The sequence below is a fragment of the Mustela nivalis genome, assembly GCF_964662115.1.
Source record: "Mustela nivalis genome assembly, chromosome: 1".
Lineage (NCBI taxonomy): Eukaryota > Metazoa > Chordata > Mammalia > Carnivora > Mustelidae > Mustela > Mustela nivalis.
In genome coordinates this window covers 214,045,597-214,072,357 of record NC_139020.1, presented here as the reverse complement: position 1 = coordinate 214,072,357, position 26,761 = coordinate 214,045,597, and the positions used below count along the sequence as shown (strand labels likewise).

At 65.7% G+C, this 26,761-nt stretch overlaps 2 protein-coding genes and 1 long non-coding RNA gene across 4 annotated transcripts; 1 reads left to right on the top strand and 2 right to left on the bottom strand.

Annotated features, from left to right (window-relative positions):
- Nucleotides 1-225: 225 nt before the first annotated feature.
- GNA11 (G protein subunit alpha 11) lies at nucleotides 226-21,275 on the top strand. Its single transcript, XM_082736606.1, has 7 exons — nucleotides 226-427; nucleotides 11,696-11,880; nucleotides 13,926-14,080; nucleotides 14,513-14,641; nucleotides 17,390-17,519; nucleotides 17,616-17,769; nucleotides 18,852-21,275. The coding sequence occupies exons 1-7, from the start codon at nucleotides 292-294 to the stop codon at nucleotides 19,040-19,042; spliced, it is 1,080 nt and encodes a 359-aa protein (XP_082592732.1). The 5' UTR covers nucleotides 226-291; the 3' UTR covers nucleotides 19,043-21,275.
- LOC309862453 (uncharacterized protein) lies at nucleotides 3,722-5,575 on the bottom strand. Its single transcript, XM_082726309.1, has 2 exons — nucleotides 4,700-5,575; nucleotides 3,722-4,426 (listed from the first exon to the last, which is right to left on the bottom strand). The coding sequence occupies exons 1-2, from the start codon at nucleotides 5,138-5,140 to the stop codon at nucleotides 3,887-3,889; spliced, it is 981 nt and encodes a 326-aa protein (XP_082582435.1). The 5' UTR covers nucleotides 5,141-5,575; the 3' UTR covers nucleotides 3,722-3,886.
- LOC309867826 lies at nucleotides 19,231-24,241 on the bottom strand. Of its 2 annotated transcripts, none has more exons than XR_014313339.1 (2): nucleotides 24,135-24,241; nucleotides 19,231-21,970 (listed from the first exon to the last, which is right to left on the bottom strand). It is a non-coding gene; the product is annotated as an uncharacterized lncRNA (long non-coding RNA). The 2 variants fall into 2 exon arrangements; XR_014313340.1 differs by lacking the exon at nucleotides 24,135-24,241 and adding an exon at nucleotides 23,828-24,121.
- Nucleotides 24,242-26,761: the final 2,520 nt, after the last annotated feature.

Here is a 26,761-nt window from a genome sequence, read left to right as displayed (position 1 = left end):
TCGGCGCTGTCCGGGCGCGGGTTAGGTTGTGCGGCGCTGTCGCTCGGTCGCGGCGGCTGCGGTTGGCGGCGGCGGCGGCGGCGGCGGCGCGGGCGCGGGCGCAGGGCGGCGGGGCGGGAGTGCGCGGCGCGGCGGGGACCGGCGCTCGCAGGCGGCCGAGGTGGACCGGCCGGCGCGGGGGGCCGAACGCCGAGGGCCAGGCGGGCGCGGCCGGGGCGGCTCCGGGCCAGGCCCGGGCCGGGGGGCGGCGGCGGCGGCGGGGGCGGCCGGCGGGCGGCCGGGGCCGGGACGATGACTCTGGAGTCCATGATGGCGTGCTGCCTCAGCGACGAGGTGAAGGAGTCCAAGCGGATCAACGCCGAGATCGAGAAGCAGCTGCGGCGGGACAAGCGCGACGCCCGGCGCGAGCTGAAGCTGCTGCTGCTCGGTGAGTGCGGCCGGGCCTGCCGGGGTCCCGCGGGCGGCGCGGGCGTGGGCGCGGGCCGGGCGCGGCCGCCCCCGCCGTGCTGCCCGCCGCCCGGGCCGCTGCCCGCCCGCGCCGTCCGCAGCGCGCGCCGGGCTCCGGGGGGACCGGCCCCCGCCCGCGCCGTCCCCCGCCAGCCCCGGCCCCTGGGGGAGGTGTGCGGCGGGGGTCGGCCCTGCCGGTGCCGCGCGGGTCAGCCCGGGCGCCTCCAGGGTCCGCCGTGCCTGCGCTGCCCGTGTGGGGCTTCCGGAGTCCCCCCGGGGCCAGCCAGCCCGGCTTCTGTGTGCACAGCAGGCGTGGGCACGGCCCTGCCCCTCTTGCCCAGATTAGGGCCCCCGCACCTTCCACCGAGGACCCCTGCCCCCACTGTCGGGGGTGGGGGCTCCCCAGAACCCTGGAGCGCGGGTCCTATGCCACTTCTCAGCCCGCAAGCCCCTTGCCCGTGCAGAGCCGGCCCTTCCTCCCTGGGCTGCGGGATGTCCCCTTCTCGCTGGCCCCGCATCTGCTCAGGGCCAGACCTCTGGGCTGCAGTCCACCAGCCGTCCCCCTCACCTCCCAGGATCTCGCCTTGGTTCTTCCCAGCAGGTGGAGCGCTGTTCGCACACGCAGGGTCTGTCCCCCCGGAGCACCCCATCCCCACCACCTGCGGGAGAGGACAGCCCTTCCTTCCCTCAGGGCTCCCGTTTGGGGCGGGGGTCCTCAGAGCCGGCCAGCTCATCACCCTTCCCCAAACCCATTCCTTTCGTCTTGCAGGGAGCCCCTCTCCCGGGTCCTCCCCGTCCTGGGGAAGATTCCTGTCCCGGTCACCAGGGTCCCAGTCTTCGTCTCCCCAGGGCACACCTGTTGTAGGGAGCACGTCGGCCCAGCTGCTGGCAAAGTGCTGTCGCCCAGAGGAGGGTTGTTGAAGGACTCTACTGCCCAAGGCAGGAAGGTCGTTTACAAAACAGAAACCCTTGCCCTGCCCTTCTGAGCTCTGCTCGGTTCCCGCACTGCAGGGAAGGCTGGAAGTGCTCACACGCCCTCAGAGGAGCGTGGACGGGCCCAGGGTGGGAGGAGGCGCTGGCTCAGAGGGCTGTGCTGGGGGGGTGGGGACCGTCCAGAGGAGCCGAGTCTGCCTGTGAACGAGCCGTGTCCGTGGCCGCGTCTGCCAGGGAACGGGCCGTGGCCGTGGCCGCTGGTCTTGGCGGGAATGCCTTGCTTCTCCTGGCTGCAGTGGCCCTGCTGGGCCCTCCGTTTGATGAAATATCTTCCTTGTTTTGTGTGTGTGTTTTTTTTTTTTTAAACAGACGCGTTGAGTTTACCCAAAGACTATAAAATACGCCAGCTTTGCAGAAAATCCAGGCAGAGAGTAAGCTCCGAGTTTGGAGGAGACTTGCAGTGGGTTCTGGGGGGCCTCTGGGGAGGCTGGCGTGGCTGTGGCTGGTTTTGCAGCATGACGCGGACTTTATTACGGGAAGGGGACCGGAGAAGTGATTGGCGTGTTAAGGATACTGCCAGAGGGCCTTTTCCTGGGGGCCTGTGAGCCTCTGGATGCCCCGCCACTCGTCCTGAGCACCCGAGGTTTGGATGGACATGGGGTTCCGGGACAGTGCACGGCTCCCGCTCCTGCAGCCTTGGTGTGTGTCTCCAGTCTGCCTGGACTGAGAGACCCAGCGGGGCCACCTGCCCAAAGGGTCCCAGTGCCTGCCTGGGGGAGGGGGTGTGGACAGCAGCACCACCTGTCTCTGGTCCCGCACTGCCGCTGCCCTGTGACCCTAGAGAGGCACATGGCCCTCTCCCTGCCAGCCTGCGCTATGGGGAGTCATGCCCCCGTTTCAGGGGATTGATTGTTCTGAGTATGGGGGGGGCGGTGGGAAGAGGAGGAAGAAGTGAGCTTGCAGGTCCAAAGCGGGGGGTCTGCGGCAGGAAGACGGGCGTGAAGGCTGGAGTGGGGGGCTGAGCAGCATCCCTGGCCCGACCCACTGGACGCCAGGAGCACCCACGGTGGTGACAGCCACAGACGTCCCCGGTACTGCCTGGAGTGCCCTGGAGACAGAATCGCCCCCGTCTGGGACCTGTCCACCCCCACCCCCCCGCCCCCCGCCAGCCGGTGCCCCGCGGGAGTACGGGGTCTCAGGTGCGCTTTGTAGAGCTGGGGTGTAGACCGTGCACGTTGTCTTGTTGGCTGTTTCCTGCTTACAGAGTGGGCACGGGCGTGTGTGTGCAAAGCCGTGTGTGTGCACGCGTGTGTGTGTGCACGGGGTTCGCACTGTGCGTGTGAACATGTAGAAGGCAGGCGTCCGGCTCTGTAGGTGCTGTTGTTCAGGCGGGGTCTTGCTCGGCTTTTGTCTGCTTGGGGACGGGAGTAGAGGGCACGGCCGGGCAGCGAGTGCGCCCTGCCAGGCCCCGGATCTGCGGTCCTGAGAACTAGCTACGGTTCCCCCCGTTTTATGGAAGAGAACTCTAGATTGGGGAGCGGGGGGCCGCAGACCCGGTGAGGAGCTCCTGGACAGGGGTCCCAGGCCGGCCTGGCTGGCTTCTGCCTCCTGTGACCTCTGCTGGGCGAGGCTTTTGCTGTCGTGGGTCTGTCACTTGGTAGAAAACCACGGCGGAGGCGCCTTCTCTGTTCCTTAGGGCAGGCTTCCTGTCTGGAAACCGGTCTTCATGGGAACCGGTTACTGCGGGGGTGCAGCGTGCTGGCCCGGCCGAGCCGGAGGCTCTGGGACTTCTAAATAAAGCAGGGCGGTCAGTTCCACAGGCTTCCTGTCGGCTGCGCCGGCCCCCAAAGCACAGTGAAAAGGCCCGGAATCTGGCATGGGGTGTGGTGGCCGCGGTGGGAAGGGCGCGCCTCCCAGTGCTTGGAGGCTCGGAGGACCGTGCCGCGGCGCTGGCTCTGGGCGGGGGGGGGGGGGGGGGGGGGCACGACTCTGCATCTCCCGCTGCCTGGGAGAGCTGGAAGCCCCCTCAGGGAGCCTCTCGTGCCCCCTTGGCTTACCCCTGGGCTGAGGTAGGACCGTGACCTCCCCCGGGATGTGCCATGTGCCCCTGAATTTAAATTTTGTTTTTTTTTTTTTTTTTTTTTTTTTTAAAGATTTTATTTATTTATTTGACAGAGAGAGATCACAAGTAGGCAGAAAGGCAGGCAGAGAGAGAGAGAGGAGGAAGCAGGCTCCCTGCTGAGCAGAGAGCCCCATGCGGGACTCGATCCCAGGACCCTGAGATCATGACCTGAGCCGAAGGCAGCGGCTTAACCCACTGAGCCACCCAGGCGCCCCTAAATTTTGTTTTTTTGTCCAAATGGTCCTCTTTCTTTGGGGACAGGGTCTGGAAGTGTCGCAGAATTGCCCTGAGGTCTCCCCTCCCTCAGTTTCCCTGCGTGAACCCGGAGGAGGCCGGCGCCCGCGCACAGCTCTCTCCCCGCCTTGCCGTGGGGCCTGGTAGAGGTCAGCTAGCGTGGGGCCCCCTGGGCTCAGCTGCCGGGTGTGTCCTGCCGCTGGGGTCGCTGGGGTCGCTGGGGCTGCTGGGGCCCGGCCCAGCCTCCGAACTCCGCTGGCACAGTGATCTCTCCCTGCTTCCTGCTCTGCCCCCTCCCTGCGTGCCCGGGACCGCTCGTGGGCTGGTCGCTGCGGTGGGCGGTGAGGAAGCGTTCTGTCTTGGATACTCGACCGCAGAAGGTTTCACTTTCGTATTTTTGCGGTGGAGCCCTGCTCTGAGCAGCCCGGCATCGTGGCCCCGGGCATTGCGGCGGGCGGCCCCGGGTGTCTGGGGCGCAGCCGTGAAACCAGACAGAGCTTCTAGGAGCACTCGGGGAGGAGGGTGGGTGGTGTTTGTCCCTCTCCGTCCCAGATGGCGCAGGGTGCAAAGTTCAGCCCCGGGTGGGCGGGGTGGCCAGAGCCTGATGGCCATCGGGCAGCGGGACGAGCGGTCGCCGCGCTCGTGCCCTGCTGGCTGCTGCTGTCCCAGCCGGTGGTGGTGGCCTGTCAGCTGAGGACATGCGGCCTCGGTGGCCTGCTTGCCCGGGGCCCTGACAGCTGGGAGGGAGACGAGGGGCGCCCCTCTGTGGGGGGCTTGGCAGGACTCAGGCTGCTCCCAGAGGACCCCAGCCCCAGCCCCCAGGCTCGCTGGTTCGGGGAGTTTGTGGCCCCACTCACAGCGGTTTGTAGTTGCTGTGCTCCCGGGCCTCCCTGTCTTCCTGGGGGGCCCGTGTGTCTGTCCTCCGGAGGGCGTCTGACCGGTCGTCCTGGTCCCCCTGCTCACCTGCTGCAGGGCTCCTGCTGGTTCCTGCCGCGGTTCCTCGCTTCCGGGTCCCCGCCAGCCTGGCCCCCAGGGCAGAGCTATCCGTGACCAGTTAGCTAGTGGGACTTGAAGCCCCCAGGGAAGTGGGGTGGGAGTGACGTGGACCGCCGCTGCCCCTGCTCGCAGCCCGCCGGGATGCGCGACTCCTTGCGCGGGCATGCCCGTTGCCACCGTGTGTGCGGCGCTCTGCTCTGATGCAAGCAGACGGGGCCGCTGGGGACACAGCTTCCAGCCGCCTTCCTCGCAAGGCCCTCCTGCCGTGGGGGGGGCTGGCTTTGAGGGCTCCCCGTGGAGCCGGCTCGGAGCAGTTCGGGCGCACTCGCTCTGGGGTGAGGCTGTGTCTTCCAGCCTTGCTTCCTGTCCATCCCGTGGGATGGCGCCCTGGGCCCAAAAGACGGTCATGGGGTTAAGTGAGATGGTGCCACGGACGCCCGTGGGCCACGGCGGGCACTCAGCAGGTAGAGGGAGCTGTTTTGTCTGGTCACTGCTAGTGGCAGCCCCTTGCGAAAGCCACCACGACCGCCCTGGGAGGCGTTATGCCCCACCAGGGCCGAGCCAGAAAGTGCTGGAATGCGGTGTCTGCTCCCATCTGACTCCCGTGACATGGAGAGAATCCCGATGACCTTCCAGAATGATTGCGAGGGTCAGTCGGGGTAGGAGGTGCCCCCGGGATGGTCCGTCCTGGCCAGCAGAACCCTCGGTGCCTGAGCAGGGCCTCCTGTCTCGAGCTTGGTCGCCAGAGGTGAGGGAGTCTGGCTGCCCTCCCTCCTCACGGGTTCCGGCTGCTGCCGGCTGCTGGTGCCCAGTGCGGGGCGGGGGGGGCAGCGTAAACCCCTCCAGTGGGGAGCAGCGGGCGGGAGCGGACGGGTCTGCCCGCTCAAGGAGGCCCTTGGGCCGAGAGTGTCAGCGGGGGGCCGGCGGGCTCCTGTGGTCGCGCTCTCTGTCCCTCAGCCACACCTCCGAGGAGGTGTCGTGAGCTCTGTCCCCACGCCTCAGCTGGGTGGATGGGGGTCTGGGCCGGACGGGGGGGGGTCACAGTACCCCGGCTGGCTGGGTGCCCCAGGAAGGGCGGCAATAGGAACCTGGGGACAAAAGTGTGGGCTCAGAAGACATGGGCCAAGTGAAGGACACCCACCCAAACCAGCAGGGACAGCCACTCCCACTTTTGGGCCTCGGGTACAATAGGCGTGGTGGCCTACCCGGAGGGCGGCCGCTGTCAAGGCGGAGGGCCCCCCCCCCCCCCCCCCCCGCTGACACGGATGGGTGTCCAGCGCCCCTCCGTCCTGGGGGGGTTGCCCCCCCGCACCTGTGCTCTCTCAGGAGCTGCTGCCGGAGGGGTGCTCCGCCCAAGCACCCAGGCCAGGTGGCTCTTTGTCGGTCGCTGGTGTCGTGACCTCAGCCAAGCCACCCACCCTCTCTGCATTTCGGTTCCTGCACCTCCCCAGAGGCAGTGCCGTGACAGCTCCGTCACCGAATGAATGAGTGCGTAGGGGCGTGTGACCAGGGAGGAGCCAGGAACCGCCGTCCGAGTCCTGTCGGTGATCGTGATCGCAGGCCTGTCCAGACAGCTCAAGGTCCCTGTTGGATTTCAGGAGTCCCAGGTCCCCGGGGGGCTCTCATTGTCTCTCCATGGTCCTGGCTGCTACTGGCTTCACCCCACACCCCACAGTCATGGGCAGCCTGGCTGCCTGCCCCTGGGGTCCAGGGCTCCGTGGCTTACTTTGAGTCTCAGGGAGATGAGACAAGCTTCCTGCCCTAGAGGCCCCGGCCCTTGGCGTCTGGAGTCCGTTCCCTGCCCGCCTGGGGCTTGGGTTCGGACTCCTTCTCCCCAGCAGCCCCCACCCTGGAGAGGGTGGGACAGTGGGTTTCTGCTTTCCTCCATCTTCGTCAGCTGGTCTCTGCTGGGCACACATCACTCCTGAGGTGGATGTGTCAGAGCGTGCCCAGAGGGCGTCCACTGCCCCTGCTGTGTCCCACTGACCCCGCGGGGCAGGCGCCAGGCTGGGCTGTATGCTAGGGTCCTGCTCTTGGAGTGACGGCCCATCGAGTCCCCTGCCCGGCGCAGGGGTGCGGAGGCCCCGTGGGGGATGCTTGACGAGCCGGCGCGTCGGGCTGGGACCAAGTTCATTCCACTCATTCATAAAACACTCGTGCTGCGCCTTCCATGAGCCGGCCTGCGCTAGGGGCCGGGGGCGGGGGCTGCGAGCAGAGCCCCAGCCCAGTGTGCACACCGGGAGGGGCAGACCTCACGGAGGGGCGGCTGGGCTGGCGTCCTCTGGAGAAGGATCAGGTGCGGTGCCGGCTGCTGGGGGGCTTCTTGGAGGCCGGAGCTTGAGTTTCTATGCAGGAGGTGCCAGTCATGCTGGGAAGGCTGTTTCCCGGTCGGGTGGGGGCCGCGGATGTGTCTGTGAACGCCAGGCAGCCCGGCGGTGGGATGTGCACAGCCGGAACCTGGAGCCCCACGGTTCCCTCCGGGGAGGGGCTGGGGTTTCACCACCCGTCCCGGTGCATGCGTCCCCCCACGGCAGGGGCCCTCCTGTCATCCTTCTCTCCACAGCACCCCCGTCCCGGGCCCCCAGCAGCATGTCCTCCACGCCCTCCCGCATGGCAGAGGCCCCTGGGCCCCATCTGGCTGTCGCTTGTGTCCACGGGGCTCCTTTTCGGGACTGAGCAGCACCCCGCGGTACGGCTGGGCCATAGCTGTGACCATCTGCCTGGACTGAAGGACCCTTGGGCCGACGCCACGTCTCGGGCTCTGGGAACACTGCTCTGACGGTCACACGTGTGCTGGCGTGGACGTCGGTGTTGGCTGAGCGCACAGTTCGGGAGCTCGCACGTCCGGGGCAGCTGCGCCGGCGGGGCCGGGGGCCTGTGCGCATAGTGAGGCTCGGGCGTGGGAGCCTCCCATATCTCAGCTGGAGGGGGCTTGCTTTTCTACTTGTTGGGCAGCCGTCAAGGGCTCTGAGCTGGAAGGGCACGTGGGACCAGGTCTCTGCGGGGGGGCGTGACCGAGGGTCAGGCAGGTTGAGTTGGAGGCCGGAGGCCGGAGGCGGAGGGCCAGGGCCCCACGCGTGTCTGCAGGAGACAGCCCAACGGGAGGCGAGGGCAGGGGTGGCCGGGCCCCAGGGGGCGGGTGAGTGGCGGCTTGCGGGGGGCCCGGCCATAAGGTCCAGGCAGGCCTTGCCCCGAGACCCTTCTGGGCAGGTGGACACTGGGTCACATGTGCGGCAGTTCCCGGGGCCAGGGATCCTGTCAGAGGCCTGAGTCCCAGCTCCCAGATGACTGATATGGCCGTGGTTCAGCTGGCCCGGGAAGCAGGGCATCTGGAAAGCTAACTGGGTTGCTCTGGCCGACTCAGCCTTGCACCGAGCCCAGTCTCCTTGTCTCTCTCCCTCCCTCCCGGACGCTGCGATGGCCCAGCGCCTCGTGGGCAGCAGGCCTGGCCTGTGCCAGGGTGGAGGGCCCCCTTGCCCGCCACGCCCGTGCACCTGGCCTTGATGTTGGTCCGGAGCGTACTCACCGTGAGATGCGCTTCTGTCCTCCCAGGGTGGCGCCTCCCTGCCTCCGCCCCCTCCACGCCCTCCCTTCTCTGTCCTTCCCCGCAGAGGGGTGGCTGCCCCGGGCGGGGTCACTGATCAGACGGGAGACGGGGGCCTGGTGTGCCTGCTGGCATCCTCCGTCCTCCCGCTTGATCGACATTTGATTGACATGAGTATCGCGCGAGTTCATGGGGTGTGATCCACGGATTTGATACGTGGAGGTGCCGGGGGACGGTCACCTCCGTTAGGTCAGGCCGCACACCTGTCACCTCCCACGGCCGCGCCGTGTGTCTGCGTTTTGGTTCTTCCGCAGGCCAGCCGTGGCGGTGGTCTTTGCTGTGGCTACTCTGCCGCGTGGGGGCCTTTGCAGACCAGACGCCGCGTGACCTCGGCCATGCCCCTTGTCCAGGACCCCCTGACATCTCCAGCGGCTGATCCCGCATTTCAGGCTTCAGTTTTAGGGGAGTGCCCCAGACGCCCGTTTTCCTTTGACCCTCTCTCTGGCCAGGCCGGGGGCCGCTTCACAGACGTGCCTCCCACACCTTCCATGGCCTCCTGGGGCCCAGGGCAGGCGTCACGCTGACCGACACCACTGCGTGCGTGTGCGCGACCCCTCCGCGGGCGTGCACTGCCCCTGGAGTGGTGCAGCGGGGGCTGTTTCTATCTCCAAGGTTTCTTTTTCCGAGAGAGCAGCTCACGCACTTGAGGGCGAGGGGCGGACGGAGGGACAGAAGCCCAGGCGGACCGCCCAGCCTGGGGCTCGATCTTCGACCCTGAGATCATGACCTGAGCCGAAACCAAGAGTAGAGCTTAACCTGTGGTGCCTCCCAGTTCCTTTTTGAAAAGCAGGGGTGAGGCCAGTCCCTTTCCCACCAGACGTGCTCGCAGACCCTCTTCGGTGGGTCTTCCCCACCCCCCGTGGCGAGAGCCGTGGCCTGCGTTTCCCAGTGGCGAGTGGCCTCCGCCTGGGACCTGCCTCGTCTCGCCTTCGGCCTGACCCGTGGGCTGCGTCTCGGGGTTTGGCTCGCGTGTGTGCATCTGTTCGGCCGTTGTCTGAGAGGGACGTGGCCTGACGGAGCGGCGGGGTGGTTTCCTTTCTGTAACAGAGTTTTGTCGAAAACGAGTTCGACCCTCGGCCAACCTGCCTCACAGAGGACCCTGGACGGTATCTGGGAAGGTCTGTGTTTGGCACACCAGTGGTGCTCCAGGCGTCCTGGGCTGGGGCTGGGGGCGCTGCTCAGCCCCCCGTAGTACCCGGGACATTCCGCCACACCCCCAGAAGAATGACTGTGCCTGGGGTCCACAGCGCCAAGAGGGACAGACCCAGGGGTACAGACCCGGGTGAAGAGGAAACTGCATTGGAAATTGCATTCCTGGAGTCCCCACAGTGTGGGTCCCTCTGGGGATATGTGGGGTCTTGTGCACGTCCCTTCCACTTCTTCTTGTCCCTGGAACTCTCAGGGGTGTTGGTCAGAGCGAGCAGGTGTTCTGTGTCACCTGGAGAGCAGAGGTGAGTTGTCTGAAGTAGGACAGACAGGGGATGGCGCGAAGGCAGCCACTTTCCTTGATGATGGACCCACGGTCATTGTGCTTATCCCGGGAAGGCCCTGAGGCAGTTGGTGAAAGCACCAGAGAGGCGCGGGCGTGACAGCCCAGGCCCCTGGGGCTCAGGTCTCCCCGAGTGTAGTCGGTCCCTCGGGTGTGGACCGAGTGCCTCCCGGCTGCAGGATCGGGGGACACGTGAGGCCCACGGAACTGGTCTGTCCCGGAGGCCGTGGTCAGTCGAGCAGGCCAGCGGCAGACGCCTGCAGACGGGCTTCCCCTTCGGGCCACGGTCACAACTCCAGGGGCCTGGGAGGGCTGCCTGCCCGCGGGGCGCCGGGGCCTTCCGGAGTGCAGTCCACGTCACGGGTGTGGGAGCCAGCAGCGGCCGCACGGAGGACCCCGCCCAGGCCGTGCAGGGCCGTGGGCTGCCACGGGGCTGATGGGGGCTCGGGGCGGAAGGAAGCCTCGGCAGCAGGTGCGGTGAGGCGGGGGCTTCTGAGCCTGTGAGCAGGGGGATCCGGGCGGCCGTCGGAGGCCACGCGCGCTTGGACGTTGGACATTGTCTCCTGCTCTGCTGTCACTTCGCTCCCCAACTCGGCCTCCGCGGCGGACAGTCTCCGAGGGTCCGGGGTCTGGGCCACCCGGGCTCCGGGGTCCCTCCCGTGGTTGGAGTAGCCGCGGCCCTGTCCCCAGCGCTGCTGCAGTCCTCACGGCCCGGCGCTGCCCTTTCCCATCCTCCTCTGCCCGTGGTGCCGGACAGCGTGGCGCAGGCCGCCGTGCGTCTTGTGACCCAGTCTCGGAAGCGACACCCGTCGTCTGTCCTGCTCTGCCAGCTGGCAGCGAGTCGAGGAGTCCAGCCGCCCTCCCGCGGGGGTCCGTCTCCGCCTGGGCCCAGCGGTGTGGCATGGAAGACCCTGTGCCGCTTGGCCCCTGGACCAGCGTGGGGAGGGGCCGCCGGGCCGCACTGTGCGGGAGCGGGAGCCGAGCAGCGCGCGTGGCTCAGGGCGCCGGCGGGGCTGGGTGAGGGCACAGTGGATGGGTGGCCGCTTTCCGGGCCTTCCCGCCTGTCGGCCGATCCCCCGACCCCTCGAGGCTGAGGTGGGGGTCAGCGTGCGGCCTGGAAGAGCCCGGTGAGCCCCGCACCCCTCGCGCCTGCAGAGGGAGGGGGTCCGACACATGTGCACCGGCGGGCGGGAGGGAGCAGACACCGGGCTCAGGGGTAGCTGGGGGCCTCGTGCGTGGACTGCGGGCCTAGGACTCGTCCGGGAGGGCGGGTCTGTGAGGTCTCCGCTAACGAGGAGGGGCAGCTTCTGTCCTCAGACCACCCTGGCTTCCGTGCAGAACTAAACTCTTGCCCCAAAGTGAAGGTGACCCTCGTGGGGCCCCGGATGAGGAGTGTGGTTGGGGTCCACGGAGACGTTGTCAGACTGGACGTGCCATCCACCGTGGGCGTGGGCAGGTCCTACGGGGTCGGTGGGCCTGACTGTCAAGGAGGCCATGGCGCCTGGCGGAGACGCACGGCGGTGCCTCACGGCGGCCTCTGGGGCGCTGAGTGCGTGTGGAGGCCCGTCGTCTGCCGTGTGACCGGGCTGGACGCCTGGGGTACCCGCCTGCTCCGCACCTCAGTGCTGGGTGCCCTGCAGACACCCACTGCCCGCGCTGGGCCTCGGTTTCCCGCTGGGTCAAAGGGCCGTCCGCTTTGGGGTGTGACCAGGTTGCAGTGGGGACGCCCCTTGCAGAGCGGCCGCTGCTGGCCAAGGGTGCCCCACGGCCCCCTGAGCGCCGAGTCCCCGGGCTCCGACCCCTCGTGACCCTGCTCCACGAGGGGGCGGGGGCGGGCTCCGGCCTGGCGCTCACACGGCCCCGTCCGCAGGCACCGGCGAGAGCGGGAAGAGCACGTTCATCAAGCAGATGCGGATCATCCACGGGGCGGGCTACTCGGAGGAGGACAAGCGCGGCTTCACCAAGCTCGTGTACCAGAACATCTTCACGGCCATGCAGGCCATGATCCGCGCCATGGAGACCTTGAAGATCCTGTACAAGTACGAGCAGAACAAGGTGAGGCCCGGGGCCCGCCCCGCACCCGCCGGCACCTGCCTTCCCCACCGCGCCTCGGGCCTCCGGCCGGGAGCCCTCAGCGCCGTGTCCGCTCCGTGTGCCTCCCGGTAGGCAGGGCCTCTCCCCTCCTGTTTCCAGAGTAACGGCTCCTCGAGACCAGAGTCACTCACGGGGGCAGGTCTCCCCGTAGTGTGTAGTTCACGGCTTTCTGACACACACAGCTGTGCAGCCATCACCTCTGTCTAGTTCCAGAACATTCCATCACCACCAGGCACCCAGGTCCCCGTCACCTGTCAACGCCCCTCCCCCAGCCCCCAGCCCTCATGAGCCCCTTCCTGTCCGTGGAGGGGCCTGGTCAGGGTGTGTCGCACGCGTGAATTCACACTCCATGTGGCCTCCTGTGTCTGGTCCCCTTCCTGTGTGTCGTGGGCTCGGGGTCTGTCCTCGGGGCTGTGCGGGGGCCTCGCTCCTGCTCCGGCTGTTCTCACACGTCTGTCGGTCCGGCGCCCGAGGGCTTCATCACGCTCCGTGTGCAGGTGGACGTGCTGTGCACATCCGCTCGCCCGCGGACGGGCGCCGGGTTTCTGCGTTTGGCTCCTGGACGGCTGCCGCGGTGACGTTCACGTGCAGCATCTGTGTGCACACCTGTCGCCACTGCCCCGGCCGTGTCCCCGGGAGATGGGGACTCACAGGGCAGCAGGGGGTCTGCCCTCGCGAGGAGCCGCCGGCCCCTCCGTGCAGTGTGCCCCCGGCCGGGCGGCAGTGGGCTCTCGCTGGTGGCCCCTCTTGCCTTGGCTTTTGTAGGTCTGATTTTGGGGGTTTCTTGGTCAGCCCTGGAGGTTTGCCCTGGGCTGCCGTGAGGCACGGGAGTCCGTACTTCCACGGGGCGCGTTCAGTGAATCCGTTCGCTTTCAGGCTTAAGAAGGGCCGTCCGCCAGGCCACTGCTACATTTCCACTTGGCACCTTCTTCCCTCTGTCCGCAGGTCGCAGATGACCAGGGACCCCCAGCCGGGCCCGGTGTTGGGTGGGCGGCCGTCTGGGGCGGGGTTTGGGTTGTGTGCTCGGCTGGGGTCCGCTGCAGCGTCCGACCGCAGGCCGGTGTGTGGACCATCCGTGTCCCTCCGTGTCTCGCAGCGGCCGCCCACAGCACCCTCTTGGTCCATACGGTGTTGTGGCTGCACACGGTGCCTGCTCCTTGACGTGTCATGCCTGATGGCATTGGGTCCAGGGACGGAGCTGGGGCCACAGAGCCGAAGGCACTGTCCTCTGGGGTGTTCGAGGCTGTCACACGGCGACAGCTGGGGGTGTCTTCCTGGGCCGGCGTCGGCCTTTGCAGGTCCAGACTGGGGGGCAGGTGAGGGCTGGAGGCCACGGCTGCAGGCACCGCTGCGGGGCATCTCTCCTGGCTTTCAGAGCGCGGGCTAGGGCTCCCCCACTCCCCATTTCGGCTTCTGCCCAGGTGTGTCTCCCCAGACCCTCCACTGTGGCCGGCTGGGCTGCCCTGTCCCGACAGGCACGTGGACAAGCGGGGTCTCCCGAGTCTCGAGCCCCGGAGGTTCCCTGGCCAGCGCCCTGCCCTGCCCCCACTCCCTTCAGAGGTTGCTGGGGTTTGAGGGGCCGTGGGCCGGGGGTGGGGGTGCAGGCCCGACGGACATCGGAGGTGGTCCTGTTGCCTCACCTGCGAAACGGGGCGGGGGGCTGCTGCGGGGGTGGGTTCATTGCGGTGCCTGTTTTGTTTCGGGTCTGACCCTCGGTCACTTTTCGCGGAGTCTGCTTCTTCGTCTACGTGGTTGCTCCCAGCCGCCTGCCGCCCCCACACTGGGGCACGCGTGTGGGGCACACAGCCACGCGGCCCGGTGCCAGGAGCCCCCTCACTCCCGGGCTCTGGCACGGGGACCTCCCACTGAGGGGCGGCCCCTGCGGCTCCCTCTTGCTCCGTGCCCACATGTGTCCGTGCTGCTCTGGGGCGGAGGTCCCCGCTTGGTCGGGCGCCCCGTGGGGCCCAGGCGCCGGCGAGCCCACGGCTCTCCCTCCTTCCCCGCAGGCCAACGCGCTCTTGATCCGCGAGGTGGACGTGGAGAAGGTGACGACGTTCGAGCACCGCTATGTGCACGCCATCAAGACCCTGTGGGACGACCCCGGCATCCAGGAGTGCTACGACCGCCGGCGGGAGTACCAGCTCTCCGACTCCGCCAAGTAGTGAGTAGGCCACGGGGGCTCGGGGACGCTGCTCAGGGCCGGAGGGCCGGGCGTGCTTGACGGTGTTGGTGGGCCCCTCTCTGAGCCCACGCCGGCGCCAGAGCAGGGACGTTCATCTGGAGAAGCGAGGCTGCAGCCCGGCTGCCCGGCCAGTCCCCTTTCTCCGCCGCCGCGGCTGTCCTCGGGTAGCCCCGTGGGGGTCCCCCGGAGCCAGCCTGACTCCTGTCCCATGAGAGCCGGGCCGGGGCGGGGAGGCCTCTGCAGGGTCCTGGGTCCACCTTATCCCGAGTGCTCCCGGCTGTTCCGCCCCAGCTGGCGAGGCTCAGCGCTGGGCCCCTTCCTGCTGCTCAGGGACCACGGTGGCCGGGCCGTCCCCCCCAATCCCCTGCCTTGCCTGCCAGCCCGCGCAACCCGGTGCCTTCTGTGTCACAGCTACCTGGCTGACGTGGACCGCATCGCCACCTCGGGCTACCTGCCCACCCAGCAAGACGTGCTTCGGGTCCGTGTGCCCACCACTGGCATCATCGAGTACCCTTTCGACCTGGAGAACATCATCTTCAGGTACTTGTGGCCTGGTGGCCGTGTGCGGGGGGTCCATGTGCCGGGGTGGCCGTGCACGGGAGGGCCATGCGCCGGGGCTGCTGTGGGTGCCGTGCGCCATGGTGGTGGCTGTTCGCACCTGCGGTGGGGACCACGACAGGTTGGCTGGGTCTCGGTGTTTGCTCTCGGGGAGCTTCCGAACCAGGACGGGAGATAGACTCGTGAATGTCGCTCGGTTTTGCAGTGAGCCATGTCCCGGAAGCGGTAAGGGCCATGGCGGTTCTGGCCAGAGCCAGCCTGGAGGGGAGGGCCTTCTGGGGGACCTCTGTGACGGGCCTGTGGCTGGGGCAGGGCGCCAGGGTGTGTCGGTGGGGCAGGGGGTCTGGAGTTGGGCCGGAGCTGCGGGTGCCACAGGTGGTAGAGGGACCTGGGGACCCGTGCGGAGCCAGGTGACGGGTGGTTGCAGACTCCGGCTCCTGGGCCCGTGGGGGTTCCTGGCATGTGGGCAGGACGGGGCCCCGTCCCGGCAGGGGGTGTGGCTGGGTAGACCCGGGCCATCCTCGAGGACATGGGCCCGCCATGCAGTGAGGCCACGGAGCCGCTGGGTGGTGAGGGCGAGCGTGTCGCCTGGGGCCACCGCGCGTGACCACAGATGGGCGTTTTGAAGCCACAGGCATTTCTGTGGTCCCAGCATCAGAAGCCGAGGATCAGGGCGTGGGTGGGGCCGGCTCCTTCTGAGGCGGCGAGGGGCGTCTCCTGGCTCGCCGGGGTTGTCAGCCGCCCTCCGTGTCCCCTGTCGCATCCCTGCCCCTGCAGTCACACGGCCTGTTTTTGTGTGTCCGTGTCCGGAATTCCCTCTGGTGATTGCAGGGCCACCCCACTCTAGCCTGGTGTCGTTTAACTGATGACATCCGCGGGGACTCAGCCCCGGGTTCTGGGGGCACTGAGTTTGGAGGAAAGGTTTCAGCCCGGTGCCCGGAGGCCCAGGCGGGGCGGGTCCTGTCTGCCTGCCGGGAGGGCCCCGCAGCACCCCATCATGATGCCCCCGCTTCCCTGCTTAGGCTCCCGCTGGGGAAGGAGTTGGTGCTCCTGGAGCAGGGGTCCCAGAAGGGTGGGCAGCTGTGGCAGCTGTCGCTGGCCATGGCCTTCTGCCCTGTGGCCTCGGAGCGCCGGCTCTGGAGAGCACTGAGGAGCCTTTGGCCTGAGACACCCCCCCCACGACAGGGACCTGCCGGGACAGAGCCGGTGCCCCTCTGGCCCCCTGCACCCTCCCTCACCGGCTGGGCCTCTGCCGGATCCCCATGTGAGTCCCTGGAGCCTCGGAAGCCCTGCGCCCCCGCCCTGTGCGGGTGATGTGCGTTTTCCTGGGGAGGGTTCGGGGTTTGGGTTTTCTTTCTTGTCTAATTGGGTCCTTGGTGGGGCTGCCACCTCTGCATTCGGAGCTGAGGCCTGTGGGGCACAGGCTGGGGCTTGGGCCGAGCACGCCCCCGGCCCCCGTGTGGGCTCTCCCCCGGGCCTCCCCCTGACTGCGGCGCCGCCTCTGCCTGCTGGTCCTGTGCCCGGAGTGCCCGGCCCCCGCCCTTCCCCTCTGTGAGCTCAGGCTGTGCGCGTCACCTCCTCCCGCCGGGATTTCCCTGCCGCCCCTCCCCGGTCTGCACTGGGCTCTGTCGTGGGTCCACACCCCCTGGCACTCCCAGTCCCTTGCCGGCCAGTCCCTTCCCTAGCTGGGCGCCCATAGGGTCCCCTGACCGGAGCGGGATTGGGTCATGGCCCAGCTGCCCTGGCCATGTGAGGAGATGAACCTGGTCCCGGACAGGGGACCTTAATTGGAGAGACATGTGGCCCAGAAAGGCCGTGGGCCCAGGGCCTGTCTGCCCCCGTGGCCTGCCCCAGACCGGCCACAGCTGCTGCTCACATGGGGCCCTTGGCCCGTCACCACCCTCTCCTGTCACCACCCAGCCATCCCTTCGGTGTCCCGGCACCTCCCCCGTCCGCCTGTGCTTGGTGGAGTCTCCTCGGGGCAAGCCCCGGCAAGCGGCCGCACTGCTGTTGGCTGTGCCCCAGGCGACCCTGATGTCCACCAACCCCCCACCCTTGGCAGGGCCTGGCTGGGGGGACCCCTGCCTCCTGTGGGCCACCCTGCCTGCCTGCTCTTGGCGTCTTTTAAAAAGTAGCGTCTTCCCACATCGTAGAGAGCCGAGGAACTGCCCCATAGCAGGCGGCAAGCCCCTGCCCGTGTCTGTGCGGCTCCTGTCCCCGGCTGCCCCTCAGCCCAGGAGCCCAGCTCCGGACTATCAGATGGCATGTGCTTTTCGTGCCAGCGGGAGCTGCGACCTGCTGTTGCTCCTGGCAGCAGGGGAAGCGTGTCGCTCCGTGGGCCACCCCCTCGGTGGCGAGGCGGGACCGGCGTGGCGTGCGGGCGTCCTTGGTTTGTCTTGTTCTGCTGCGTTCCACGGATGGTGCTTGGCCGACGGTCATGCATGTAGCCCAGGCGAGGGGTTGGGTCTCCAGATGTGGGACCTCGGGTCCAGGGGTTGGCCTGTATCTGGTCCCCGTAAGCGCCGGGTTCGCGGACTCCCGTCCTGTGACTCCTCCGTCAGGCGCGGCTGCTGGGGGCGGCGTGTCCTCTTGGCTCTGGCACATGCGGGCGCGGGGGCTCTGCTGGCTCTCACAGACTCGGGGGCCTTCCAGGCTCTAGCAGACGCCGGCTTTGTTGGTGGCAGGGGTTGGTTGGGGGGGCAGCGGCGCTGAGCCCCCCGTTTCCTGCAGGATGGTGGATGTGGGGGGTCAGCGGTCTGAGCGGAGGAAGTGGATCCACTGCTTCGAGAATGTGACGTCCATCATGTTCCTCGTGGCCCTGAGTGAATACGACCAGGTGCTGGTGGAGTCGGACAACGAGGTGAGGTCCCCGTCCCCCCGTCCCCCCGTCCCCCCGTCCCCGCCGTCCCCACCCTGCGGCCTGGGCGCCCCTGGTGCTCACGACTTCCTCCCGCAGAACCGCATGGAGGAGAGCAAAGCCCTGTTCCGGACCATCATCACCTACCCCTGGTTCCAGAACTCCTCGGTCATCCTGTTCCTCAACAAGAAGGACCTGCTGGAGGACAAGATCCTGCACTCCCACCTGGTCGACTACTTCCCCGAGTTCGACGGTGAGCGGCGCGCCGCGGGGGCCGGGGCGGGGCCGGGCTCGCCGCCCCCCCCCCCCCCCCCCCCGTGCTCTCTGGGCCTCGTGTGCTGGTGACTGGGGGATGCGGACCCTGGTGGAGGCTGGTGGCACGGCCGGTGGGGGCCGGGGAGCCTCCGTGTTCCTCCGCACCTCAGTGCCGCCCCCACCCAGCCTCGGTGAGCGGAAGGTCTTTGTGTTCCCAGGGGTGCAGCTTCGTGGACATGGCCGCTGGAGGGGTGCCCGGGGCCACTCTGCTCCCAGGTCCCTGCTTGCCTGGAGCCTGGGTGGGGGGGAATGAGGCCCTGGGACTGGGGGGGTGACCCAGGACCCTCTTCCCCTCTGAGTCAGCCTGAGCTCTAACGGAAGCCAGAACAGCACGGACCACCCCCAGCCCCTCTCCGGCACTCTCACTGTGTGGCCTCGCCGCCGCTGCCTCCACACACGCAGGACGGGGAAATGACACGGGACTCTAGGGCAGTCCAGGCCTGGTCAGTCCAGAGCCTCAGGGACATGCCCATGGCCCGATGGCTGTGTGCGCAAGGCCAGGGCAGCAGGGGCACGTGGCTCCGTGTGTGCCCGCGTGTGGGCACCCGTGCGTGTTTGGGTGTGGGGGTTGGGGGGGAAGCCGTGGGAGTGCAGTGGGGGGGCGTGGGGCTGGGCAGGAAGCTCGCGGCAGTTTGGAGGTGGTCAGGGGTGTCTGTGGGCAGCTGCCGGCTGAGAGGCCGAGGGCCCCCGGGTGGAGGCCGGCCGGCGGTGGCAGAGCAGCGGCCTCGGGGGACAGCAGCTCCCCTATGGGCCTGGCCATCAGCCCCGGGGCTCCCACTGGGGAGGCAGGAGGCGACACCCCTGCTTGGCCAGTGCCCTGTCCGTGCTCGGCGAGTGTCAGTCCATAGACCACGGGTGTCAGTCCTCGCACTGCAAGTCTCTATCCCTGTGTCTGTCCGTGCCCGGTGGGTGTCTGTGCACGCGCCCAGCTATCAGTCTGCGCCCCGTGGGTGTCTGTGACCACCCCCCCGGCAGGTGCAGGCCGGCCTCGCTCACCCGCCCCTGCCTCCGCCTCCCCAGGGCCACAGCGGGACGCGCAGGCCGCCCGGGAGTTCATCCTGAAGATGTTTGTGGACCTGAACCCCGACAGCGACAAAATCATCTACTCCCACTTCACCTGCGCCACCGACACGGAGAACATCCGCTTCGTGTTCGCGGCCGTCAAGGACACCATCCTGCAGCTCAACCTCAAGGAGTACAACCTGGTCTGAGCCGCCGCCGCGGGGACAGCTCGGCCGCCGCGGGGACAGCTCGGCCGCCGGCCGCCGGCTCTGCTCGCCGAGGAGTTGATTTTGTTTGCATATTTTTAACAAAGGGTTTTTATTTCACAGTTATCAGGGGACCTACGTCTTTCTTTCTATACACCTCGTGCACCTTCTCACCTGTGTCAGCGGCGAGGCCGCCTTTTCCTGGCCTTGACTCGTGGCTCGCTTTTTTCTATTAAAAAAAAAAAAAAAGAAAAAAAGAAAAAGAAGGAAAAGAAAGACGAGACCAGCGAAGAGACCCACGAGTGCTGCGCCCCCGCCGCAGCCGCAGCCCGGGCCGGCGGCCCCCCGGCGCTCCGCGGGGACAGAGCCACCCGCCGGCCCGCGCCCCCCTCCTGGCCTTCACCCCGAGGCCCCAGGACTGTGACTTCTCTTTCTCTCGCTCCCTAAGTTATTGACGTCCTGGACTCCAAGAAGTGGGGGTGGGCGGCGCCCTCGGCTGCCCGCCCTGGGAAGTGCCTAACCTTTGCTTCTGGTGAGGAAACAAGGCAGCGCTTAGGCTCCGTGGTCAGGAGACGTCGGGGCCTGGGGGCTCTCCTGGGGCCCCAAAGGCTGCTGTCCAGACACCGCCGAGGGCCGTGGGCACCCCGCTGCGCCCAGGGAGCCGGACTGGGAGTCGGTTTTGATGTGTTCTGTTTTGAAGCCAACTTGGAAGCAGTGGGGGCAGGGGCTCTTTCAGAATATTCTCAGGTCAGTCCCCGAGCGGCAGAGAAGGGACTTGCCCGCGGCGGTTCCCAGGCGCGGCCTCCGGCGCAAACCCTTGCTCCCACTTCTGCCCCCCGCGCCCCCGGCCCCCCGGGAGGCGAGCACGCAGCACGACGCGCACTTTGCCTGGAGCCGTGGAGGGCCGCCGGCTGCTGGTGCCGCGGCCCCGCGTGGCTTCCAGGCCTGGCCACGGCCACGCACTGAGCCAGAGCCATGGGCTGCCTTGCCTGGGCCCCCTCCTTCTGAGGGTCTTGGAGGGTGGGAACAAGTGGGGGCTGTGTTTGGGGGGGTGCGTTTTTATCTGACGCAGACTGAGCACTACAGTGTTTTTTGTGGGTTTTGTTTTGTTTTGATTTGCACAACGTAGCGGGAACGAGCTGCCAGTGATGCCTTGCCCCCCCCCAACCTGGTCTGGGCCGCCCGCCCACAGGAGAAGCAACTCGGACAGCAAGCCGGACGCCAGGACGCCAGGCCTGGCCTCGCTCCCTGCGCTCTCCTGACGCTGTCACAGGAAGGAGGGGGCTGGCGGCGACTGCGGGCAGCTTCTGCAGGGTGGGGCGGCGACATTCCTAGTGATCAGTCCTCTCTGGGGACAGTCCTGCAAGGGAGGGGGCGTGCCAAAGTCCGCAGCGTGTGCCCTGGGTGCTGCTGGGGGGGCCTGCCCAGGGACTTCGGGGGCCTCGCAGGGTGGGCACCTCGAGGTCTCAGCGCCTCTCGGGCCCAGATCACAAGGGAGGTGGATTGGGCCTCGGGGGCGCAGGGTGTGACTGGGCCAAAGTATTCATTCTTCCCGGAGGGAGCAGTGTGCCAAGCACCCCAGAGCCAAAGTCTGGCTGGACCGCCACGCCACCCCCGCCCGGCGCTTCTGGAACCCCGAGGGCCCAGGGCCGGAGGATGGGGACACTGCTGTGTGCCATAGAGGGTCGGAGACCCACTCTGTGCCAGTGCCAGTGGGGCCTGGGTGGCCCGGGCCCCTCCCTCGCCCATTGTGTGGGATTTGTTTTTCTCATTTTCCACCTTGGGGAGCTCCTCCCCCCCCCGACTGTGTCAGGTCCCAGCAGAGGGGCCCTGGTCCCCCTTCCCCTGCTCGCCCGAGAGACAGCCTGGTGCCAGCGCCCCCGAGCGACCGCCGCTGGCCCCCTCTGGTTATACTTGTATATTATACAGTCCTGATTTCAGACGGTTTCAACCTTAACCTATTTTAAAGAAGAATATTATATAAAAATACTGTTTTTAAACCTTTTGTCATTTGAAATGCATGTATTGTTGTGCGCGCTGGCGGACAGGCCCGTTAGCTCAGTGCCAACCTCCCGGGGCCAAGGCTGCCATGTGGGGGCGGGGGCGGGGCAGCAGGCTCCGCTCCGCGGTCGGGGCCCTGACCCCTTAATCCAGAGAGAGCTGATGGAAATTGACTTTTCATATCTTTCTCCTGAAATGAATTCTGTTTTAAATTGGAATAAATTTTGTTCCTAAATGCTGTGGCCCCCTCTGGCTTATTTCCTCTCACTGGCCATAGCAGGTGGGCGGTGGGCACTGCAGGGGCGCCCGAGCTCTGGAGAGTCTTGCCTGGTCCCCGCGTGGCCGGCTGCTGTGTGAGCTCATGGGTGCGGCGGCCACAGCGGCCCTGCTCGGGCTCCAGGGCCCCCTGCTCTGAGGTTCTGTGACTTGGCCCCGACTTCCGCTTCATTCGTCTAGACTGCGGGGCTGGAGCATCTGGCCAGACGTGCCTCCTGACTGGGGGTCGGGGACCGAGGAGCCTGCGTCCTGGACATTCTGTATTTACTTATGTAAACTGAGGAGGTTGGGTCTGTCTCGGTGATCTTCTCTCAGACCTTTTTCCTTCTTAAAAAATGGTGAGTACACATAACAGAATTCACCACCTTAACCGTCTCCAAGTGCAATGCCCAGCGGTGTGAAGCACTCCCACACCCCCACCCTCCGTCTCCAGAACCTTCTATCTCCCCCCATGGAGACTCTGTCCCCACGAAGCCCGGACTCCCCACCCCTGCCTGAGTCCCGGCACCCACCGTCTCTTCTCTGTGCGAATGGGACTCCTCTGGGGCCCTCCTGGGAGTGGGGTCCAGTGGGATGTGTCCTGTGTCTGGGTCCTCTCAACAGTGTCCTTGGGTCCCTTCGTGTCGTGGCAGGCACTTATCACCAGGGCTTAATCTATGAAGAAAAGTAGAGTAGCAGGGCAGGATGGGCAACAATAGTGACATGAGGACAGGGCATTCCAGGGAGAGGGCATAACCTATGCAAAGGTCCTGGGGCAACATTGGGCTTACACAGCCAGGGGCCCTGTGTGTCTGGAGCAGAGTGAGCGAGGGCTAGAGAGGGAGGAGGGGAGGGCGGACGGAGAGGGCAGGGTCAGGTCGTGCAGAGCCTAGGGGATCACAGGGGAAGGACTTGGGCCCCAGGAGGTGGGGAGCCTTGGGTGTGGGCAGAGCCGGGGTGCAGGAAACCTGACTCGGGAGCTCGTGGGCGCCCTCTGGTGGCCGCTGCGGGGAAGCCGGACCGGGGGCGAGGGCGGGAGCCGGCGATCCCGGGCGAAGGGGACCGCGCCGGTCCTGGAGGGCGCGGTGGGGGCTGGCCCGGTGCAGGCAGAGGACGGGGCAGGATCCGGGCAGTGGGCGGCGGGGAGGCGGAGGAGGCCCTGCCCCGGCGTCCGCGCACCTGGACGTCATGCCCCCCGCGGCCGGCAGGCGCCGCTCGCCAGCCTCTGGTCTTCCCCGCCCTCCTGCAGCCTGACCGCGTCTTTCCGGGGAGCGCCTCTCCTCCGCTCCAGCAGGGAAACCGAGGCACGGAGGGGCCAGCCGCCTGCCCCGACGGCGGGCCCGCGGTTGCGGGACTTGCGCACCAGCCGCGGCTGTCCCGCCTGGCGCAGGTCGGGGCTCAAGGGCCGCGCGGGGCCTTTGTCCAGCCATCAGGAGAATTTCAAGGCGGGAGGCCTGCAGAGCCGCGTCCCACGCCCCCGAAGCCTGCCCTGCCGGCCGGCGGACGGACACCTGGGCTGCTGGGAAGGATGCTTCCAGGAGCACAGGTGTGCGAGAACCTGTCTTTAAAGTGTAAAACTAGCAGTGGGGCCACTGGATGAGGACTTCTTGTCTCCTCCAAAGAAATGATTCATCCACTGAAAACCTGGTATCCCCCGTTGCCTCTGGGCCACCTCGGCGGCGCATGACCTCAGCTGTGGCCAAGGACAGGGTCCAGGGACGGACAGCCATGGCCCTCAGGGGCCATACACCCAGCATCCGAGGAGTGGGAGGTACTTGGAAATGATGTAAATATCTCATTCCTCATTAAGTGGAAAAGACTTTTTTTTTCCTTCAAAGATTTTATTTATTTATCAGAGAGAGAGAGAGGGAGAGAGAGCGAGCACAGGCAGACAGAATGGCAGGCAGAGGCAGAGGGAGAAGCGGGCTCCCTGCCGAGCAAGGAGCCTGATGTGGGACTCGATCCCAAGATGCTGGGATCATGACCTGAGCCGAAGGCAGCTGCTTAACCAACTGAGCCACCCAGGCGTCCCAAGACTTTTTTTTTTTTTAAAGATTTTATTTATTTTTTTGACACGGAATCAGAGATCACAAGTAGGCAGAGGCAGGCAGAGAGAGAGGGGGAAGCGGGCTCCCTGCTGAGCAGAGAGCCCGATGTGGGGCTCCATCCCAGGACCCTGAGATCATGACCTGAGCAGAAGGCAGAGGCTTAACCCACTGAGCCACCCAGGCACCCCCAGAAAAGACATTTGAAAGAGATTATTTATTTGAGAGGGAGAGGGAGCACGGGGGGGGGGGGGCAGAAGGAGAGGGAGAGAGAATCCCAAGCAGACTCTACTGAGTACAGAGTCCCAGGGCCTCGATTCCAGGACCCTGAGATCATGACCTGAGCCGAAACCAAGAGTTGGCCGCCCAACCGAGCCACCCATGTGCCCCAAGCAGAAAGGACATTTTTAATACCAGAGAAGCAGCGAGGAGTATGTTGTCTATGAGTAAGAGAGAGAGGGAGTAAGTGCAGCCTAAGAAAACTCACCAGAGCCAGTGGGAGTGCAAATCGGTGCATGCACTTTGGCAAAAGATAGTATCTGGGAGGGCGGCAGGGGGCTCAGTGGGTTAAGCAGCTGCTTTTGGCTCAGGTCATGATCCCGGTGTTCTGGGATCGAGTCCCGCATGGAGCTTCTTGCTCGGCAGGGAGCCTGCTTCTCCCTCCGCCTCTGCCTGCCGCTCTGCCTGTGCTCGCTCTCTATATATCTGACAAATAAATTTTTTAAAAAATCTTAAAAAAAAATAGTATCTGGGAAATATCTCATAACCTAGCCCTGCCACACGTCGATATTTACCCCCAGAAAGTCAGATGGAGGACGGTCATCAGACGGTGTGTGCCGAGTGCCCACGGCGGGTTCCTCAGGGCAGCCCCAAGCTGGAATTTAACCAGGAGGAAGGGGAGGAGGAGGAGGGAAAGAAGAAGTGGTATAGAAAGAGGTGGGGGGGGGGGGGAGGAGGAGGGAGAGGAAGAGGAGGAAGGGGGGGAGGGAGAGCAGAGGAGGTACAACAGGCAGGGCAGGGGGGGGGGGTGTGGGAGGAAGGAGAGGAGGGAAGCAGGAAGAACCTTGACCTACACAAAAATGAGCAGGAGGATCATAGATCCAAATGTCACCTGTAGGGGCACCTGGGTGGCTCAGTGGGTCAAGTGACTGCCTTCAGCTTAGGTCAGGATTCCAGGGTCCTGGGGTCCAGTCCCACCCTGGGCTCCTGCACTGGGAACCTGCTTTTCCCTCTCCTCCCTGCTCACGCCCTCCCTCTCCCTCTCTCTCAAATAAATAAAATATTAAAAATCAATTAATCAATTAATTGATTAAATTCATGTGTAAAATGGTAAAACTCCCAGAAGAAAAGAACAGAGAACATCTTCATGGCCTTGGGTTTGGGGAAGAGTTCTCAGAAAAAACACCAAAAGCATGATCCACAGAGTTTAAAAAATGGGTACCTTGAACAGCATAGACATTGAAAATTTTGCTTTTGCTCCACTAAAGACAGGGTTAAGGGGATAAAAAGCCCCCCCCCCCAGACCGGGAGGAAATATTTGCCGACGGCATACCCAATAAAGGACTTGTATCCAGACCATACAAAAACTCTCCAGACACAGTCATAAGACAACAACGCACAAAAGAATCAGTACATGACACGACTAGATCCTTCCGCGAGGAGGATGCACGGATGGGGCCCACACACCGTTAGCTGGTCGGGTAGATGAACTCCCCAAGGAGACGCCATCGCGCATGTCTTAGAAGCGCGAGAATGAAACATGCGCGCCCCACCGCGTGTTGAAGCGGACGCCGAGCAACCAGGGGTGTCCTCCTTCCCGGCGGGCCACGCGCAGTGGTGCGGCGGCTTTGGGAAGCCCTGAGCGGTGCGGGGCAGACCCTGGACCCCCAAATCCCACCTCGAGGGATTTATCCTGGAGAAACGAGCACAGTGTTGGTCGTAGCCGTCTTCATCATTCCGCACGGGAGACATTGCGCCGTCTTCTGCGCGTAAACCTCGCTGGGGGGTGCCCCACGCCCCGCTTGCAGGAGCGAGGGGTCCTAGACGCTTGGAATCTCAAACGCTAAGGGAGAGAAACCAACCTGAAGAGCTACCTAAGACTAGGCTTGCCTTGATACGACAGCCTGAAAAATATTTTAAACATCATGGCCACGAAGATCAGTGGTTTCTGGGGGCTGGGGCCCAGGGTGAGAGTCCGGCGACCCAGGAGGGGGTACCCGGAGGGAGATTTTCAGGGGCTGGAACCACATTCTGGCCACTGTGCAGGTGATAATTCCTATACTCTGACCTTAGTCGAAACTCCTAGGACGGCACACCCAAGAAAGTGAAGACAGTGCCACGTCGATTTTAAAAATGAAGGACAAGAGAAACCTTATTACCAAAAAGTCTTCCTTGGCCACAGAGCGCCATGGAAGTCGGGGCCGTGGGGGCCGTTGGGCAGAAGGAAGGAACTTCCGGGCACCCTCCCGGAGCTGATGACAGCCTTCACCTTCTCCTGGGCGCCGATCACGTGGCTGTCGGTTTCCCAACAGTTTATTAGATGGTACATTCATGTTTTATGCATTGTGAGTGTCTGCGTGCGTCTTAAAAACATGGACACAATTCCCGAATGAACCAAAAAGTGACAGACACCCTGAACGGCGGCCTGCATGGGGGAAAGGAAGCAGCTCGCCTGTGTTAAGGGACCGGAAGGGAGATTCTTTTCAAGCTGGAGAGAGTCACAGAGACCAGGCCCCTGGCCGGCAGAGGGGCTGGGGGGGTTGGAGGAGTTGGGTCGTTTTCTCTGAAGCCCCTGGGAGCCTCGGAGGATGGTAAGCCAAGGCCCCACAGCCTGGTCCTGTTGTGACATGTGGGGGACTGGTGTCCCTTTGGGAAACACTCAGTGGGGGGCCAGGGGGCCCTCCGTGTCCTGCACCTGGCACTTGCCTCCGCTCCTGCTCCCGGGTCCGTGACTCAGCCGGGCCTCCCAGTTTTGCCAAGCTGGTTCTTTCTGTTCCGCGGCCCTCCCAGCGCTGCCTGGCTCAGACTTATTTCTGCTTTTCTTCATCTGCCACAAGACTGGGAAATCAGTTGCTCAGGCCTCCTGCCTCAGGGAGCACCTCTCCTCACAGCCATCCGGTTGTGGGCGGGAGGGCGGGTGAGCAGGGCAGCGCCTAGCACCCCGGTGACCCATTGGGGGCCCCTATCGAACTTCCCATCTGCCATTCGTTATGAATCAACAGCAGAGAAAACCGCATGATCTCGCCGGCCGGGCGGGGGGGAAGGGCTGTCGGCGGCTGCTGTGTGATCCAGGCGCTTGGCTCACCCTCTCTGAGCCTTGCTGCCGCCATCTGAGAGGTGTCCAGAGGCTCCCGATATCTCCGGGGGCAGGGGTTTTCACGAACTTTCTAGAGCTTTCTAGAACTTCTCAAAGGGGATTCTG

What these genes read in the sequence shown, in the direction of transcription:
- GNA11 (XM_082736606.1), top strand. Translation starts at nt 292, where the DNA reads ATGACTCTGGAGTCCATGATGGCGTGCTGCCTCAGCGACGAGGTGAAG. An exon ending in CTGGAGAACATCATCTTCAG is followed by an intron (nt 14,642 to 17,389) that starts GTACTTGTGGCC and finishes CGTTTCCTGCAG; the next exon opens with GATGGTGGATGTGGGGGGTC. An exon ending in TGGTGGAGTCGGACAACGAG is followed by an intron (nt 17,520 to 17,615) that starts GTGAGGTCCCCG and finishes TTCCTCCCGCAG; the next exon opens with AACCGCATGGAGGAGAGCAA.
- LOC309862453 (XM_082726309.1), bottom strand. Translation starts at nt 5,140, where the DNA reads ATGACCGTCTTTTGGGCCCAGGGCGCCATCCCACGGGATGGACAGGAA. An exon ending in CAGCAGGAGCCCTGCAGCAG is followed by an intron (nt 4,427 to 4,699) that starts GTGAGCAGGGGG and finishes GCATGTCCTCAG; the next exon opens with CTGACAGGCCACCACCACCG.